Genomic DNA, 15,680 nt, shown 5'->3' with positions numbered 1-15,680 from the left:
GAGATCAAACCAATCAATCCTAAAGGAAATCAACCCCGACTATTCATTGGAAGGACTGATGCTGAAGCTGAAACTCCAATACTTTGGTCATTTGATGTGAAGAGATGACTCATTGGAAACGACCCTGATGCTGGGAAAGATTGAGGGCAGGAGTAGAAGGGGACGACAGAAGATGAGATGGTTGGATGGGATCACGGATTCAATGGACATGAACTTGAGCAAGCTCCGGGAGATAGGGGAGGCCAGAGGAGCCTGGTCTGCTGCAGTCCCTGGGCTTGCAGACTGGGATATGACTTAGCGACTGAACAACAGTAACATGCAATGTACACTTACAGAACATCAGTTTTGGATTAGCTGCATTTCAAGCCCGTAATAATAATCAGCGGGCAACAAGGTCCAGGAATTTCCTGTCTTCTCCCTTCCACCCACCTGCAGCAAGACCTGAAGATGGCTGGGCGGCTTACCGCCCGGTAACCCTGCTATTCTGGTACTGCGAGGCAAAGTCAAGAGGATGCCAGACTCTGGGATGTTGGAAAGTTGAAATCTCTCAGACTTCATCCCCACCTCTGCAACCATTCCCCAACCCTGCACCCTCCCTCCAGACTCTGCGAGGAACCTCTGAAGGAGGCGCGCGAGAAGTCGCCCAAACCGCGGGAACGTGTTCCGCAGGGGATGCTGGGAGGGAGGGGAGGGGGTGATGCTGGGAGGGGGGAGGGCGGGGGAAGATGCAGCAGGACCATCACGCATGCGTACGGCGCGCGCGCGCGCGCGCGCGCGCGCGCGAGCTCATAAAAGCAGCCAGGTCGCGTAGCAACCGAGTTCCAAGCCAGTATCTCGCCTTAACAGTTGGCCTTCCCCAGAGTGCTAAGTCTCACTAGCTGGTCTGGGCTTTCCTCTGTCCTTTCTGTTCTCCTCATCATTTCCGCTTCTTCTTTCCAGTGGGTCCAATCACGCCCGCGGTGGGTGTGTCCCCAAGCGCAGAACCGGCTACTTAAATGAGTATCCGTTGTTTCTGCATGGGAACCTACCCCTGGAGCCTATGGCCCACCCTCTCCGGGCTCAGGGGGTTGCTGGTGCTGGGACTGATCCTGGGCCTTCAGACCGCCAGCTCCAACGCTTTCTATCTTCCCGGGTTGGCGCCAGTCAATTTCTGCGAAGTGAACGGAAAGACCAATTACTGTCAGGTGAGGACTAGAGGGAGGAAGTGAGATGTGAGGGGAAGGCTTCGGGTTGGAGTATCAGGCACACCGGGGCCGACCAGTGCTGAGAGCTATCTGACTCTACCCGGAATGCCTAAGCCCTCTCTGTGGGTGTGTCTCAGGGTCTCGATCGCAGAACCTCGCACTTGGCAGATCCGGATCTATCTTTTTCCCTTGATCCTCTTTCTCTCCCTCTCGGCTCAGCCCCTCCCCTCCGGTCCCCTCCCTCTCAGCTCAGCCCCTCCCTTCCCCTCTTCTCCTAGGTTCCGCCCTCCCTTTTGCCCCCGCCCTCCCCTTGGCCCCGCCCCTTCCTTATCTCGGTTCCCCCCTAGTTCCTGCTCCTGCTTGGTCCTGCCTACTCCCTCACAGCCCCTCCCAAGTGGTTCCAACCTACCCTCCATAGCTCCTCCCCGTTATAGCCCCTCCCCGTCATAGCCGCTCCCCCGTCATAGCACCTCCCGTTATAGCTCCTCCTTCGTCATAGCCCTTCCCTACCATAGCTCCTCCCCATCATAGCCCCTCCCCCGTCATAGCCCCGCCCCCGTCATAGCCCCGCCCCGTCATAGCCCCGCCCCTCCATAGCTCCTCCCTGTAATAGCCCCCTCCCCCGTCATAGCTCCTCCCATCATAGCCCCTCCTTCGTCATAGCCCCTCCCCTCCATAGCTCCTCCCCATCATAGCCCCTCCCCGTCATAGCCCCTCCCCGTCATAGCCCCGCCCCTTCATAGCTCCTCCCCTCCCCCTCCGTCTCGGTGGTTCCTTCCTCTTCCGGTGGTTCCTTCCTCTTCCCCTACGTATAGTCTTCTCCCCCACTTCCCCTTCTTGTTGTCCCCTTTTTACAATCTGCCTTTCAAGACACACTTCTCACTTGATCTTACATATAGTCACATCATGTGTGTGTCACTCCTCCTGTGGTCTCAGACATTTACCTGTTTAATTCTTGTTAATTCATGTTGGTTTCCCTTGGGCCCTCTCTGCAAAAAGCAAGATAATATTTACCTCTCAGACTTGTGAGAATAAAACGAGACAAGGTATGAAAAGCACTGACAAAAACATCTGGCACATGGTAAGCTTTCAATAAGTGGTGACCGTTATCATCATGAGTTTTCTTTAGCCAGAGATTTCTTGCTCAGTTCCTCTTCCACACGTCCCCCTGATAAATTTTGACTTCCTTCCTTGGCAGCCTTATTTTTTTAAACTAGAAACTCACTGTAAAATTTTTTTTGCAAGTAATCCATTCAAAAAGTATTAATCAATAGTAAGACTTATTTTCTGATCTCAAGTTGCCAGTCAAGTGTGTGCGCAATGTTTTGGTAGAAGGAACCGCAAAGGCTTTAGAGCTAAGAACAGTGCTAGGTGTGGCTTGACTACAGACTTAACAAATTGAAAGTTGGGGTTTTTAGAGACCAGGTCTTGGTGCAGCAAATTTGCACTTAAAACCTGGAGCTTGCCTTTTCCTGTGAGAAGTATTGATAGTAGTGTTTTGAGCCATCATCTTGCCAAGTACAGTAAGTAAGAAATGTCATTAAAAACTATTTTACACCTGCCTTTTCTCTGACTGGTAATGCCTAGTCCTGTCTCTTTCTTCTTTATTTCAGCAGACTTCCTAGCAAAAATAATATAATCTTTAACCATATCAAATGTCTGGAATTTCTTTTTTGTAAGCTCTTTTTAGATTTACTTGCCTCCTTGAATGTGTTCTACTTTTGATTCTGAGATTGTACCTTCTTTCCTTTGGTGAGTCTCTCATTTTATGTTTAGCATGCCAAACTTCCCGAATTCAATAGTGTCCAGCCTCTTGATTTCCGATTGGTTGAAATCAGATAGTGTCTGGCCTCTTGATTTCAGATAGGCAGAAATTGCATAGTGAGATGAGATGATTGGATGGCATCACAGACTCAGAGAACAGGAATTTGAGCAAACTCTGGGAGACAGTGAAGGACAGGGAAGCCTGGTGTGCTGCAATCCATGGAGTCCCAGAGATTCGGACACAACTGAGCGACTGAACAACAGTGCACATTTATACTTTGAATAAACTATATTTTTTTGAGGAGTTTGATTCACAGCAGAATTGAGCAGAGAGTATATAGAGTTACCATATGCCTTGCCCCCCCTACCCCCACCCCACCCCCGACATGCATAGCCTCTCCCATTATTAACATCCCCAATCAGAGGTACATTTCTTACAGTTGGTAAACCTGCACTGAATAACATCATCACCTAAAGTCCATAGTTTACATTACAGTTTAATCTTAGTATTGTACATCCTATGAGTTTGAACAAATGTATAGTGATGTGTATCCATCATTATAATATCATACAGGGTAATTTCATTACCCTAAAAATCCTCTATGTTCTCTGCTCACTCATCCTAATGTCCCTTTAACCCATGACAACCAGTGATGTATTTATTGTCTCTACACTTCTCCCTTTTCCAGAATGTCACATAGTTGAAATCATACAGTATGTAGCCTTTTCAGCTTGGCATCTTTCACACAGTAATATGATTAAAGTCGCTTTCATGTCTTTTCATAGTGGACTAGTTCATTTCTTTTTAGTGCTGAAGAATATTCCATTGTCTAGATGTGCCACAGTGCATTTATCTATTCATCTACTAAAGGACACCTTGGTTGCTTCCAAATTTTGACAATGATGAATAAGCTGCCATAAACATTGTGTGTAAGTTTTTTGTATGGACATGTTTTCAACTGTTTTGAGTAAATACCAAGGAGCAAAATTCCTGGATCATGTGGTAAAAGTATATTTAGTTTCGTGAGAAACTGCTAAACTGTCTTCCAAAGTAGCCATACCATTTTACATTCCCAACCAGGAGTGAATGAGAGTTCACATGCATTTTTTTTTACCAAAATAAAATCAGAGTATACATGTTAATGACAGCAACAGCCATAAGGAAAGAGACATAAAATCTTTACAAACAAGTTTATATTCTTTGGTAGAGTTGAGGGAGTGTGGGTAGTGGGGGTGTGAGTAGTCATCTCTTGCCATTCAGTTTTGGGGCAAATAACTCTTCTCATTTCAGTTGATCCTGAAGATGTCATAGAGTCAAAGCAAGTGCAATGGCTGATGCTCAAAATGACCCTGAGTCATCAAGGAAGGTTAAATTGTGATCATAATGTTCTGTTTAAGATAGGAAAGAGTGAAGTGTATTTTAGAATAATTATAAAAATAGTTAAAATAATGCAAAAAAAAGCACTTATGCAGGTAGCTTAATTATTTCAAGTTCTTGAGTTCCATGGATGCTAGGGTCCCTATGAAGCCTCTTAAAGCTGAATATGGAATTTGGTGAACGTGTGTGCTTTTCTGGGGAGATGGGCCATAGTTTTCATCATATTCTCAAAGGGTTCTATGATTTTAAAAAGTTAAGAATGGCTGAGGTATCTGAAAAATTCATATGTTCAGAGACCCTGATAATGCCAGATAAATGAAATGTTATGAATTTATCGCTATACTGTGTTAAAATTTATAACTGTACTGTGTTATAAATGTATTACACTACACTAAGTTATAAATTTATAAATATACAGTTATAAATTGGTGGGAGTAATAAACCCAATTACCTTTCAGTTACTTCATTATGTATTTTGCAAGTGCTACCTTATTTTACTTTGTATTATTAATGTTTTTTTTTCCTTCTTGCAGTCATCAGTAGAACTGTATGTAAACAGATTGGACTCAGTAGAGTCTGTGCTACCTTATGAATATAATACGTAAGTTATAAGTATTATAATTATATCTGATATAGTTGATATAATTGTGATTAATGTATATTAATTATATTATATAATATATAATATACAATATATTTAATATTATATATTGTAGTATATAATATATATTATAATATATATTATAGCTATTATATATTATATACTATATATACTATATATTATTATATTATATACTATATATTATATAGTATATTATATATACTTTATATATATTATATATATATAATTATATACTGTATATTATATATACTATATTATATACTATTATTATTATATTATATATTATTATATACTATAATATATATATAATATATTATATATACTATATTATATACTATTATTATATTATATATTATTATATTATATACTATATATTATATACTATAATATATATATAATATATTATATAGTATATAATATATGATATATAACATAATATATATAATATATAATATTATATATAAATTTTATATTAATTTATATTAATTTATGATATAATACTGTTAAGATGTGCCTTCAGTTTTTAAAGTTAGTGAATGCAAGCCATGGGTATATTAAGAAATGTGGTAATATTATAATAATATAATAAAGGTAATAATAAAGGTATAATAAAGGTATAATAAAGGTAACAGAAAAAATGATTAGAATACAGAACTTTCAATGTAAGACAAATGCTTAAAAGATTAGGAAGTTTCCATTCTTGATTTTTCTTTATAAGAAAGGCAAATTATAAATTTGCTACACTTTGAACCTTGAAAAAATATCTTTGCAGTTGTACCTTATTTCTAAAACATCGAATAGGTAGGTTTCTACTAAGATTTTAATGGATGAAGGTGATTAGTTTAGTAATGAGTAGTTATTATATATTGAAGATTAAGTATGAGCATTCATTTGACAATAACAACAAATGATGCACTTCTTGGGAAAAAATGATCATAGTTTCCTTTGGTATTGCTTTACTACCTCTAATTAAGCAGAAATAAAATCAGGTCTCATTTTCATTAAAATACCAGGTGTAAATGTAGGGTGTTAGTATGAGTATTAAAAATATTACTCAGGCCTACTATTTATTTTATCTTCTACGTAAACCATTTTACATTCAAATTCACTTAAAGGTAGTTGTGATTCTTTTCAGTTAGTAACCATTTGATTTGTGAATATGTGAGAATGTGTTTGGGGGCTTTTTTTTTTTTAAATTCCCTTTTGGTCTGAACTGATAATTACAGTTTCTAAATGTCTCAGGTTAGAATCAGTACAGACTTTAAGCCATGATTTCCTTATTTGTGCTTACATGTCATTTGAAGTTTAACCCTAAAAATAGTGTTAGTTTCCTTCTGATTGTGATTACCTACATTACAAAAGTCAAGAGCAGTACCATGAGCATTTTGAATCATGAATTCATAATTATCAGAGGTTGAACAATTTAAAGAGAAACATAGAATCTATCATGAAAGGTGGAGCAGCTATATAAATGATCAGGACTGATTTCTTTGTTGAATTTTTTTTAACCTTACTTAAACTTTTCTTTTTTTAGATTTGATTTCTGTCATGACTTCAAAAAGCAAAGTCCTTCTGAAAATCTCGGACAAGTACTGTTTGGAGAAAGAATAACATCGTCTCCTTATGAGGTTATTTGGTTGATCTTATTTAAAATTTTATTTTAAAATGTATCCATGAGAAGTTGGTTCCAGGACCCACTGTGGATGCCAAAATCCACATATGCTCAAAGTCCCATAGTCAGCCCTCCATACAGGCAGGTTCTGCATCTGTAGATTGAACGAACCGTGGTTCACGTGTTAAGTTTTCCATCTGCCATCCACAGTTGGTTGAATACGTGGATGTCGAACCTTTATTGAAAAAAAATCCACATATAAGAATAGACCTAGGCAGTTCAAACTTGTAGTTGTTCAAGGGTCAACAGTCATACCAAAGAGTCATTGCTTTAAAAGGAAAAGAAAAAGGAAAGGAGGTAGAATCTGGTGTTGCCAGAAGAATGCATTAATATAGTCGGCCCTCCAAATCTGAGGGTTCTGCATCTGAAGATTCAACCAACTGAGAATCAAAAATATTCAGGTAAAAAAATTCCAGAGTCCCCAAAAGCAAAATTAGAATTTACACGGTATTTACATTATGCTTAAAACTAATTACACAGCATTTACATTGTATATTAAGTATTGTAGGTAATCTAGAGATGATCTGAAGTATAGTTGACCCTTGAACAACACAAGTTTGAACAGTGTGAATCTACTTATACGCAGATTTTTTTTTCCACTATATGATCTATATGGTTGGCTGAATCTGTGGATGTGGACTCATTCAGAGGAACCGTCTATGTGAAAGCCCACCTATAAGTTGTAGGTAGATTTTCAGCTTCAGGGAGGGTTGATCCCCTAACCTCTGCATTGTTCAAGGGTTACCTATATAGGGGAGGATGTGTATAAGTTATATGCGTATGCATGCATGCTAAGTCACCTCAGTCGTGTCAGACTCTTTGTGACCCTCTGGAGTGTAGCCCACCAGGCTCCTCTATCCATGGTGTTCTTCAGGCAAGAATACTGAAGTGGGTTGGCATGCCATCCTCCAGGGGATCTTCCTGACCCAGGAATGGAACCAGTGTCTTCTGTCTCCTGCATTGACAGGCAGGTTCTTTACCACTAGCGCCACCTGGGAAGCCCCATATGTGTATACTCTACCATTTTATATCAGGGACTTGGGCAATGGTGGATTTTGGTGTCTGTGGATCTTGATGTCTTCCACTTCGATATACTTCACTGGGCTTCCCAGGTGGTGCTAGTGGTAAGGAATCAGCATGACAATGCAGGAGAAGCAAGAGATGCGATTTTGATCCCTGGATTGGGAAGATCCCCTAGAGGAGGAAATGGCAACCCACTCCAGTATTTTGCCTGGAAAATTCCATGGACAGAGGAGCCTGGTGGGCTATAATTCATGGGGTCATAGAGAGTTAGACATGACTCAGAGACTGAGCACAATGACATACTGTGGGATGACTCTATGCTCTTTAAGCTTTCTGCAGTAGTTGGTGGTTCCACACAATGATTTTGCCTTTCACATTTTATTTTTGCTTCATAAAGAGAAAAAGTTTAATTGTTTGTTCTTATATATTTTGGGTAGGGTGATATAAGTAGATATAATTGGACTCTCAGTGTCTATTGATATTGCCCTCAATATCTTAATAGATGTGAGGATAGAGTAAGGATGTTTTCATGAGCAGTTATGATTACAAAGGCACTAATTTTTTTCTTCTTTTTTTCCCAACTTCATGGAAGTATAACTAAAGTACAATAAACTATACATATTAAAAGTGTATAATTTGATCTATATATGTGAAACCATCAGGCATTAGCCTGTTTTCCAACTTTTTATTTTGAAGTAATTACAGATTCACAGGAAATGACAAAAGAATGAACAGGGAGGTCTCATGTACGCTTTGCCCAGGTTTGCCCAATGGTAGCATCTTGCACGTTAAAAGGAGAAGAGGATGGCAGAGGATGAGATGGTTAGATAGCATCAGTGACTCAATGGACATGAGTTTGAGTAAACTCTGGGAGATAGTGAAGTACAGGGAAGCCTGGAGTACTGCAGTCTGTGGGCTCACAAAGAATTGGACACGACTGAGTGACTGACAACAGCAACAACATCTTGTATAACTACACTATGAAAGCAAAACTAGTAGACAATGCACAGAGCTTATTCAGATTTCACTAGTTTTACATGCACTTATATGTGTGTGTGATGCAGGTTTGTGTACCTACTACCACAGTCAATACATAGCATAGTTCTATCAGCACAGAGCTCCCTAAAGTTCTCCATTTACTGTTCTTTTTCTGTTTAGTTTTCAGAATTCTTTATGTATTCTAGTTATGATTCCTTTGTTGCAACAGTCATTTGCAAATAGTTTCTGCCTGTCTGTGACTTGTTTTTTTTTTTTTTACTTCTTATTAGGGTCTTTCATGAAGCAAATACTTTAAATTTTATGTGGTCCAATAATCAAGTTTTCCTTTTATGAATCATGCTTCTGGTGTCTAGTCTAAGAAGACTTTGTATAGCCTTCAGGCCTAAAAACTTTTTTCTATGCTTTCTTCTAGAAGTTTTTTAATTTAGCTTTATATCTTTAAGTCTGTGATCCATTGTGAATTATTTTTTGTATAAGGTATGAGGTTTGGGTTGAAATTTTTTTTCTTTCTTTTTTGGCCTGTAGGTGTGCAATTACTTCAGTACCATTTGCTGAAAAGACCTTTTCAACAATTTCAATTCTTTCTCCACTACTTGCTTTTGCACCTTTGTAAAAAAAGTCACTTGGGCCTAGTTGTGTAGGTGTAATTCCTAGGTTCTCTGTTGATCTGTTCCATTGGTCTGTGTGTCAGGCATTTGCTTTTTGATGATTAAAGTTGCACACACTCCCCCAATTGTACCATTGTACTAAAAGAAAAGCGCACCTTTTCAAGAAATGCTATGCTTTGCACTGAAGAAACATGACAGTTCAACTCAGTTTGGGGTTAATATTGTATGATTTCAGGATATCAGGTGTTGAATTTTCATAGTTTATTCTTGCTCATTGTTTTCTGATTAACAACACTAGCACTTCACCTTGCTCATCTCCAGTAGCCAGACTTTGTAAATAAGAGATTTCATATTAAAAGTTTCAAATATTTTCTTCTCATTTTTTGGTAACACTTTTATTAAGGGATCATTTGCATGCCGAATAATTTACCCACTCATAAGTGTCCATTTCAGTGCTTTTTAGTATATTCATAGAATTCTATAACCATCACTACAACCAATTTTATTATAAGTTTTAAGTGAAGTGTTCTAGATCAGGGTAATTTATAGAAAGCTGCAGTGGATTTTATACCCCACCTTATATAGTACTGAAGAAGGCAGGTTCTCTTGAAAGCAGTGTGTGTCTAGTTTAATTATTTCAGATGTGTACTGAAGTGTAGAGGAAATCGTGTTGAGAATCATGGCATACTGAAATCTCTGAAGAAAAGTTTTATCTATAAGATAAAGTGCTTACTTTGTGACATTTGGTTTGTACAACTTAGTCCAATCTCTTAATTTTTAAATTTTCTTTCCTAACAGTTTTCCTTTAACAAGTCAGAGACATGTGTGAAAGTTTGTATGAAATCTTATGACACAGCAAAGGAAGATCAAAAGAAAAAGCTGGATTTTTTGAAGAAAGGAATACAACTGAATTATCAACATCACTGGTAGGTTTGCATCTGACATCGTATGACTTAAATTTTCAATTCCCTTCAGAAGCAGTTTTATAGGTTTTATTTACCTTTGGAGAAATGTATGTTGTGATAGTATAAATTAGTAGTTTACTGTAAAGTAATTAACCAGTTTGCATTCTTTGAAAATATGCTGGCATTTAGGAATGGATTGGGGGAAATCTTGATTGGGGAGTTAAAAATCATCTTCAAGGAAAGAGAACAGAATGAAAAACAATGTTTGACAGTTGGTAAACTTGTGGGTGACTTCTTTATTTGCTAGATTTTATGTAGCATCCTTTTTATTTCTTATCTGAAAACAAATTTATGTATTAGTGCCTAGCATATGGCAGGTGTTCAGTAAATAGTTGTTGAATGGGTAATGAGTGGAAGAATTAAAAAAATTTTTTTTTTCATTTTTTTGGCCATGCCACACAGCATGTGGGATCTTAGTTCCCTGACCAGGGATTGAACCCAGGCCCTTGGCAGTGAAAGAGTGGAGTACTAACCACTGGACCACCAGAGAATTCCTTAAGTTCAGATTCTTAAAAAGATTAAGTATTGGAGTACAAATAAATTAATAAAAATAAATTGGAATGTAATTTCTTTACATGTTGTGTTAGTTTCTGCTGTACAGTAGCATCAATCTGCTGTATGTATACATATACCTCTTACTTGTTAAGCCCTCCCTCCTACCTCCTCCCCATAAGTTAAGATTTTTAATCAAAGCCAATCCACAAAAAATAGTATATAATTTCAGGTAGATATTAAATAGATTTTAAAACTGCTTCTGGAGAATTCCTTGGCAGTCCAGTGGTTAAGACTCAGCACTTTCACTGCTATGGGCCTGGGTTCAATCCCTTGTTGGGGAACTAAGATCTTGCAAGCCATGTGGTGTGGCCAAAACAAAAATAAACAAGAATCTGAACTTAAATATATGTAAGATGATGTTAGTTTTGCTTTATATGAATTGCTTATTAAATCTTTTCCTTAAAAATATTTATATTTAGGATTATTGATAATATGCCAGTGGTATGGTGTCGTGATATAAATGGTGGGAATAAGTACTGTACAACAGGATTTCCAGTAGGATGCTTTGTTCCCCAAAGTGGTGAATCCAGTGATGCTTGCTTCATGCATGTAAGTATTGAGAACTTACTATAGAAATATAAGAATGTTGCTTCATTTACAATTTGCTTTCTAGTTACTTAAAAAAAGGTAAGTCTTTATATATATAAATATAGAAATGAGATAAAAACTTTTAGATAAACTATTAAAAATATTTATATTTATTATAATCTAAAATAATCTCCTAGGATTGGGATAACTTAAATTTCTAGAGTTGTACTAAACTAAATAATAAATTTATTAAATAGCTAGGTCATTTCCAAATAAAATAAGATTTTAAAACATTAATTACTAAATATTAACTTCCTCTTACGAAAAGTTTTTCTTACAGAAAAACTAAAGAGATTTTAATGTATTAATAAATATATAATGTATAATATATTTATATATAATAAATATATATTATAATATGATATAATATGGAGAAGGAAATGGCAACCCACTCCAGTGTTCTTGCCTGGAGAATCCCAGGGACGGGGGAGCCTGGTGGGCTGCCGTCTATGGCGTCGCACAGAGTCAGACATGACTGAAGCGACTTAGCAGCAGCAGCAGCAGCATAGTCACTTAAACATGAATGGGACAGCTACTATTGTCTCCATTTTATGCTAGAGGTTGAGGATACACAGACAAGTGGTCCCTTGCCCTCTAGAAGTTCATAGTCCTAAGTAGGAGATAGACTTGTGAGCAAACTGATGCAATAAAATGTTTTATGGTAGGAGACTAAGGAGCAAGGAGGATATAATTAAGGGAATGAAAAAGTATTTGTTAGACGAATGGGTGGGTGAGCATTTCTAGAAGGGAAATCAGTGTGAGATTGGTCAAGAGATTGGAAGTCTGAAATAGCATGCTGTGATTGAGGGACTGTGAGTAATTGGGTATATCTGCAGCATAAGGTTTGGAGTTTTGGGGATGCATGTAGAGATGAAGCTCAAAACAGGGGTAGGTAGAAGCCAATCATGGCAGGAGGTCCTGTATACAGTGGTAAGGAAAGTCACATTAAATGCCTATTATGAGCCAGAAGCAATGTTATATCACCCTATACACAGTGATTAATTTAATCCTTGAAACAGCCCTGTTGCTAGAATCTACTATTGCTGTTTTACAGATGATAAAATCCAATCTCAGAAACAGTAAGGGACATGACTAGGGGCAGACAGCTAGTAAGTGGGAGACATAGGACTCCAACTCAGATCTTTTTAGCTTGGAAGTCCCAATCACATGGTTTGAAATTTATCTTGTGGTTCTCAAACTGTTTTCTATTGGGTCCTAGAGTAACAGAAGTGTCTTGGGGCTGCCTTGGAGGCTGAATGGTCATGGAAGGGCAGCACTACTTAGAATCTTTCTTATATGGAGAGATTCAATGTGGATCTGCAATGGGCTGAAGGGGAAGGGAGACAGAGGAGCAGAGGCTGCCTGCCAGGTTTCTGTTTTGGAGTCTAAATGATGGTACCCTTCATTGTTTCTTTCCAGAGAAAGGGGCTGTGCTTCTTGCATTTCAGTCATTCAGGGACCACCTTGGTGATTTGTGCCATAACTGAGGCACTTGTAATTATTATTTATCTGTAATTTAAAAAATTTCTTTAAAGTTTTATTGTTATGAATTTAGAAAGGAAAGTTATATTTGGTACTGCTAGTTAAAATAGCTATAGCAAAAAGTATAGTGACCATGATATATAAAGCAATAGATATTTAATCTTTAATAGATTTCAGAGGTATTTTTTTAATATCAAAGGCTTGACATATCTAACAAGACTCATGGGGCCTGAGGTGTAGTTTGTATACATGTCTCAGGGATTCCAGCATATCAGAGCAGGCCACTAAAAGTCCTAGTTACATGAAAACTCCATCTCTTCTCCCATCTCCAGTAAAGACATCCTAGGAAAAAGGGGGCTTTTTTTTTTTTTTTTTTACACAAACATTTGTAACAATTTATGTCAGCTAACATCTGCAAACAATGTGAATGCCGCTCAGCAGGTGAGTAAATGAAGACGATATGGGGTATTCATTCCTTGTACAACAACTCAGCAATTAAAATGAGCAAACTGTTGACACATGCACAACATGGAGAGATCTCAAACTTGTATAAGCGAAAGAAGCCAGAAATAAAATTTTACAGGTTGTATGATTTCATTTATGAGATATTACTAGCAAAGGTAAAGATATAAAGACAAATGGCTTTAGATCTGACAAGCATAAGGATTTGGAGTGGAATACAGAGAAGACCAAGGCCAGAAGCTCCAATTCTTGGAGCACAGAGAAATCACTCCGAGGTAAGAAAGTTGAGATAAATGGGATAGAGTTTAGAAGTAGTAACAAAATAATTGTTTTATTTTTCAAAAGTTTTTCTTTCCTTTAAAAAAAACTGGAATATAATTGCTTTATAAAAGCTATTGTTTTGTTAAGGACCTCAATAGTCATGTGGCTCAGTCTAGGAGGCTTGTTAATACAATGCTCTGCAAAAGAGATGGCAAATATGTATTTATTTCTAATTTAACTTATAAGAACTTATTTAAAAGGAAATTATAGAAATTACAGGCTTAGTGTACATATATATTTTATTCATCTATTTTCAAGTACATAGAAAAGTAGAATACAGATTGTTTTTTCATCTACTACCTAAGATTATCTCATATATCCCCAGTGATATATATTCTTCACAATGGTAAACATTGACATAGGGAATGTGGGAGGAAAAGCAGCAAATAGCAGAAGAGAGAAGTTAATGAACAGGAGAAATTTGGGTAAATAAAGTCTGTGTTTGATACTCTAGATGAAATTCTATATGGAATGGTTCTTATTTTTGGCTGGGTCATGTAGTTTATGGGATCTTAGTTCCTTGACCAGAGATTGAACTATGGCCATGGCAGTGAAAGCGCCAAATCCTAACCACTAGACCACCAGGGAACTCTCCAAAGGATATGGACTTAATAAAAACCCTTTTTGTTAAAACAAACAAACAAAAACAGATAACAGAAAACCACACAGAGCAGATATAAAGTTTAATGAACTATTATAAGGGGAACACCTTTGTAAATGTCAGCCAGATCAAGAAATTGAATTTGGTCAGCCTCCTCAGAAGGTATCCATGTATCCTACCCATTGAAACTCTGTCGCGTCCCTTAAAATAACCACAATCCTAACTTTTCACCCTAATCACTTCCTTGAGTTTCTTTTACAGTTTTATGACCCAAGTCTACATCTCTCAACACTATGGTTTAAACTTGAGCATTTTATATATCTTTTATCAATATTTTCTTGTGTAAGTGAAAGTGAAGTTGCTCAGTTGTGTCCTGACTCTTTGCGACCCCATGGACTGAACATTCTCTTTTTGGGGGGAGCATTTTCAAACACACAGAAAAGCTGAATGAATTGTATAGTGGACACTCAGATACCCAGCACCTAGATTCTATAATTAGCATCTTTGGATTTGATTTATCACAGATTTATACATTTGTCTATTCCTGTATCATTCATCCAAACAATGGTACATTTTCCTCTGTCCCTGTTTTCTTTGAAATTGATAGATGGATCTAGTGGCTTGATTAGATTCAGGTTTGATCTCTTTGACAAGATAAGGTAGTGATGTGTTCTTTCATCAGGATGCACATAATGTCTCTTTTTAAAAAATAGGTTTATTATTTAGAGCAGTTTTAGGTCAAGAAAAATGAAATGGCAGGTACAGAGACTTCCCAGGTGCCTCTGCCCTCACACATGCATAGCTTCCCTCATTATCAACATCACTCACCAGAATGTGGTACATTTGTTACAACTGATGAATCTTCATTGATACACAGTGAAGATACACACTGTAGCACTATGTGATACACATTAATTAATGTGATACACATTTCACCTAAAGCCCATAGTTTACATTAGGGTTCACTCTTGTGTGTATTTTATGGGTTTGGACAAATGTATAATGACATGTGTCCACTGTTATAATATCCTACAGAGTAGTTTCACTGCCTTAAAAGTCTTCTGTGCTCTGCTTGTTCATCCCCCTCCACCTGGTGTCTTTTGTTTCTTTCTTTTACTGTGATAACTGGATCCACTATTCCTTAGAGGATGCTGAGGCTTCAGAAACCGTAAGCTTCCATTAACCAGGAAACAAAAACCTTTTCTCTCGCAGCATCTAGGCAGCGCCCTCTACTGACAAAGCTTCATTCAGTGCCAGCTTGCAAAGGAAACCTAGTTAAAATACTCAAAGGGCCCAGATAATTTTCACAGAGGTCAAAGAGCATGAATTTGGCAATGAGAGGCAATAAATCAATAACTGGCATACCTTACACGCATGCACTGATCAATACTCTGATGAAAGAGAGCCCTCGTTTATCTCCCAAAATCTCTGTGCAGCTTCCCTGTCTCTGGTATTC

The 15,680-nt window shown here is 37.7% G+C and overlaps 1 protein-coding gene across 6 annotated transcripts in view; it reads left to right on the top strand.

Annotated features, from left to right (window-relative positions):
• Positions 1-692: 692 nt before the first annotated feature.
• Positions 693-15,680, top strand: part of TM9SF5 (transmembrane 9 superfamily member 5) — an 80,736-nt gene continuing 65,748 nt past the window's right edge. For 2 of the 6 annotated variants that reach the window (XR_003033819.2, XM_024989328.2), the window contains exons 1-5: positions 693-1,184; positions 4,860-4,927; positions 6,483-6,576; positions 10,049-10,176; positions 11,190-11,319. Coding sequence is in view for 5 of the 6 variants with exons in the window: in XM_024989328.2 (XP_024845096.1) it covers positions 996-1,184; positions 4,860-4,927; positions 6,483-6,576; positions 10,049-10,176; positions 11,190-11,319 (609 nt within the window). In the remaining variant the exon portion in view is untranslated. 6 annotated transcript variants of the gene reach the window in all.

The sequence above is a fragment of the Bos taurus genome, unplaced genomic scaffold, assembly GCF_002263795.3.
Source record: "Bos taurus isolate L1 Dominette 01449 registration number 42190680 breed Hereford unplaced genomic scaffold, ARS-UCD2.0 Super-Scaffold_1723_ScbfJmS_2085, whole genome shotgun sequence".
Lineage (NCBI taxonomy): Eukaryota > Metazoa > Chordata > Mammalia > Artiodactyla > Bovidae > Bos > Bos taurus.
The sequence above is the reverse complement of the archived record's forward strand: the minus strand, read 5'-3'. Positions and strand labels throughout refer to the sequence as shown.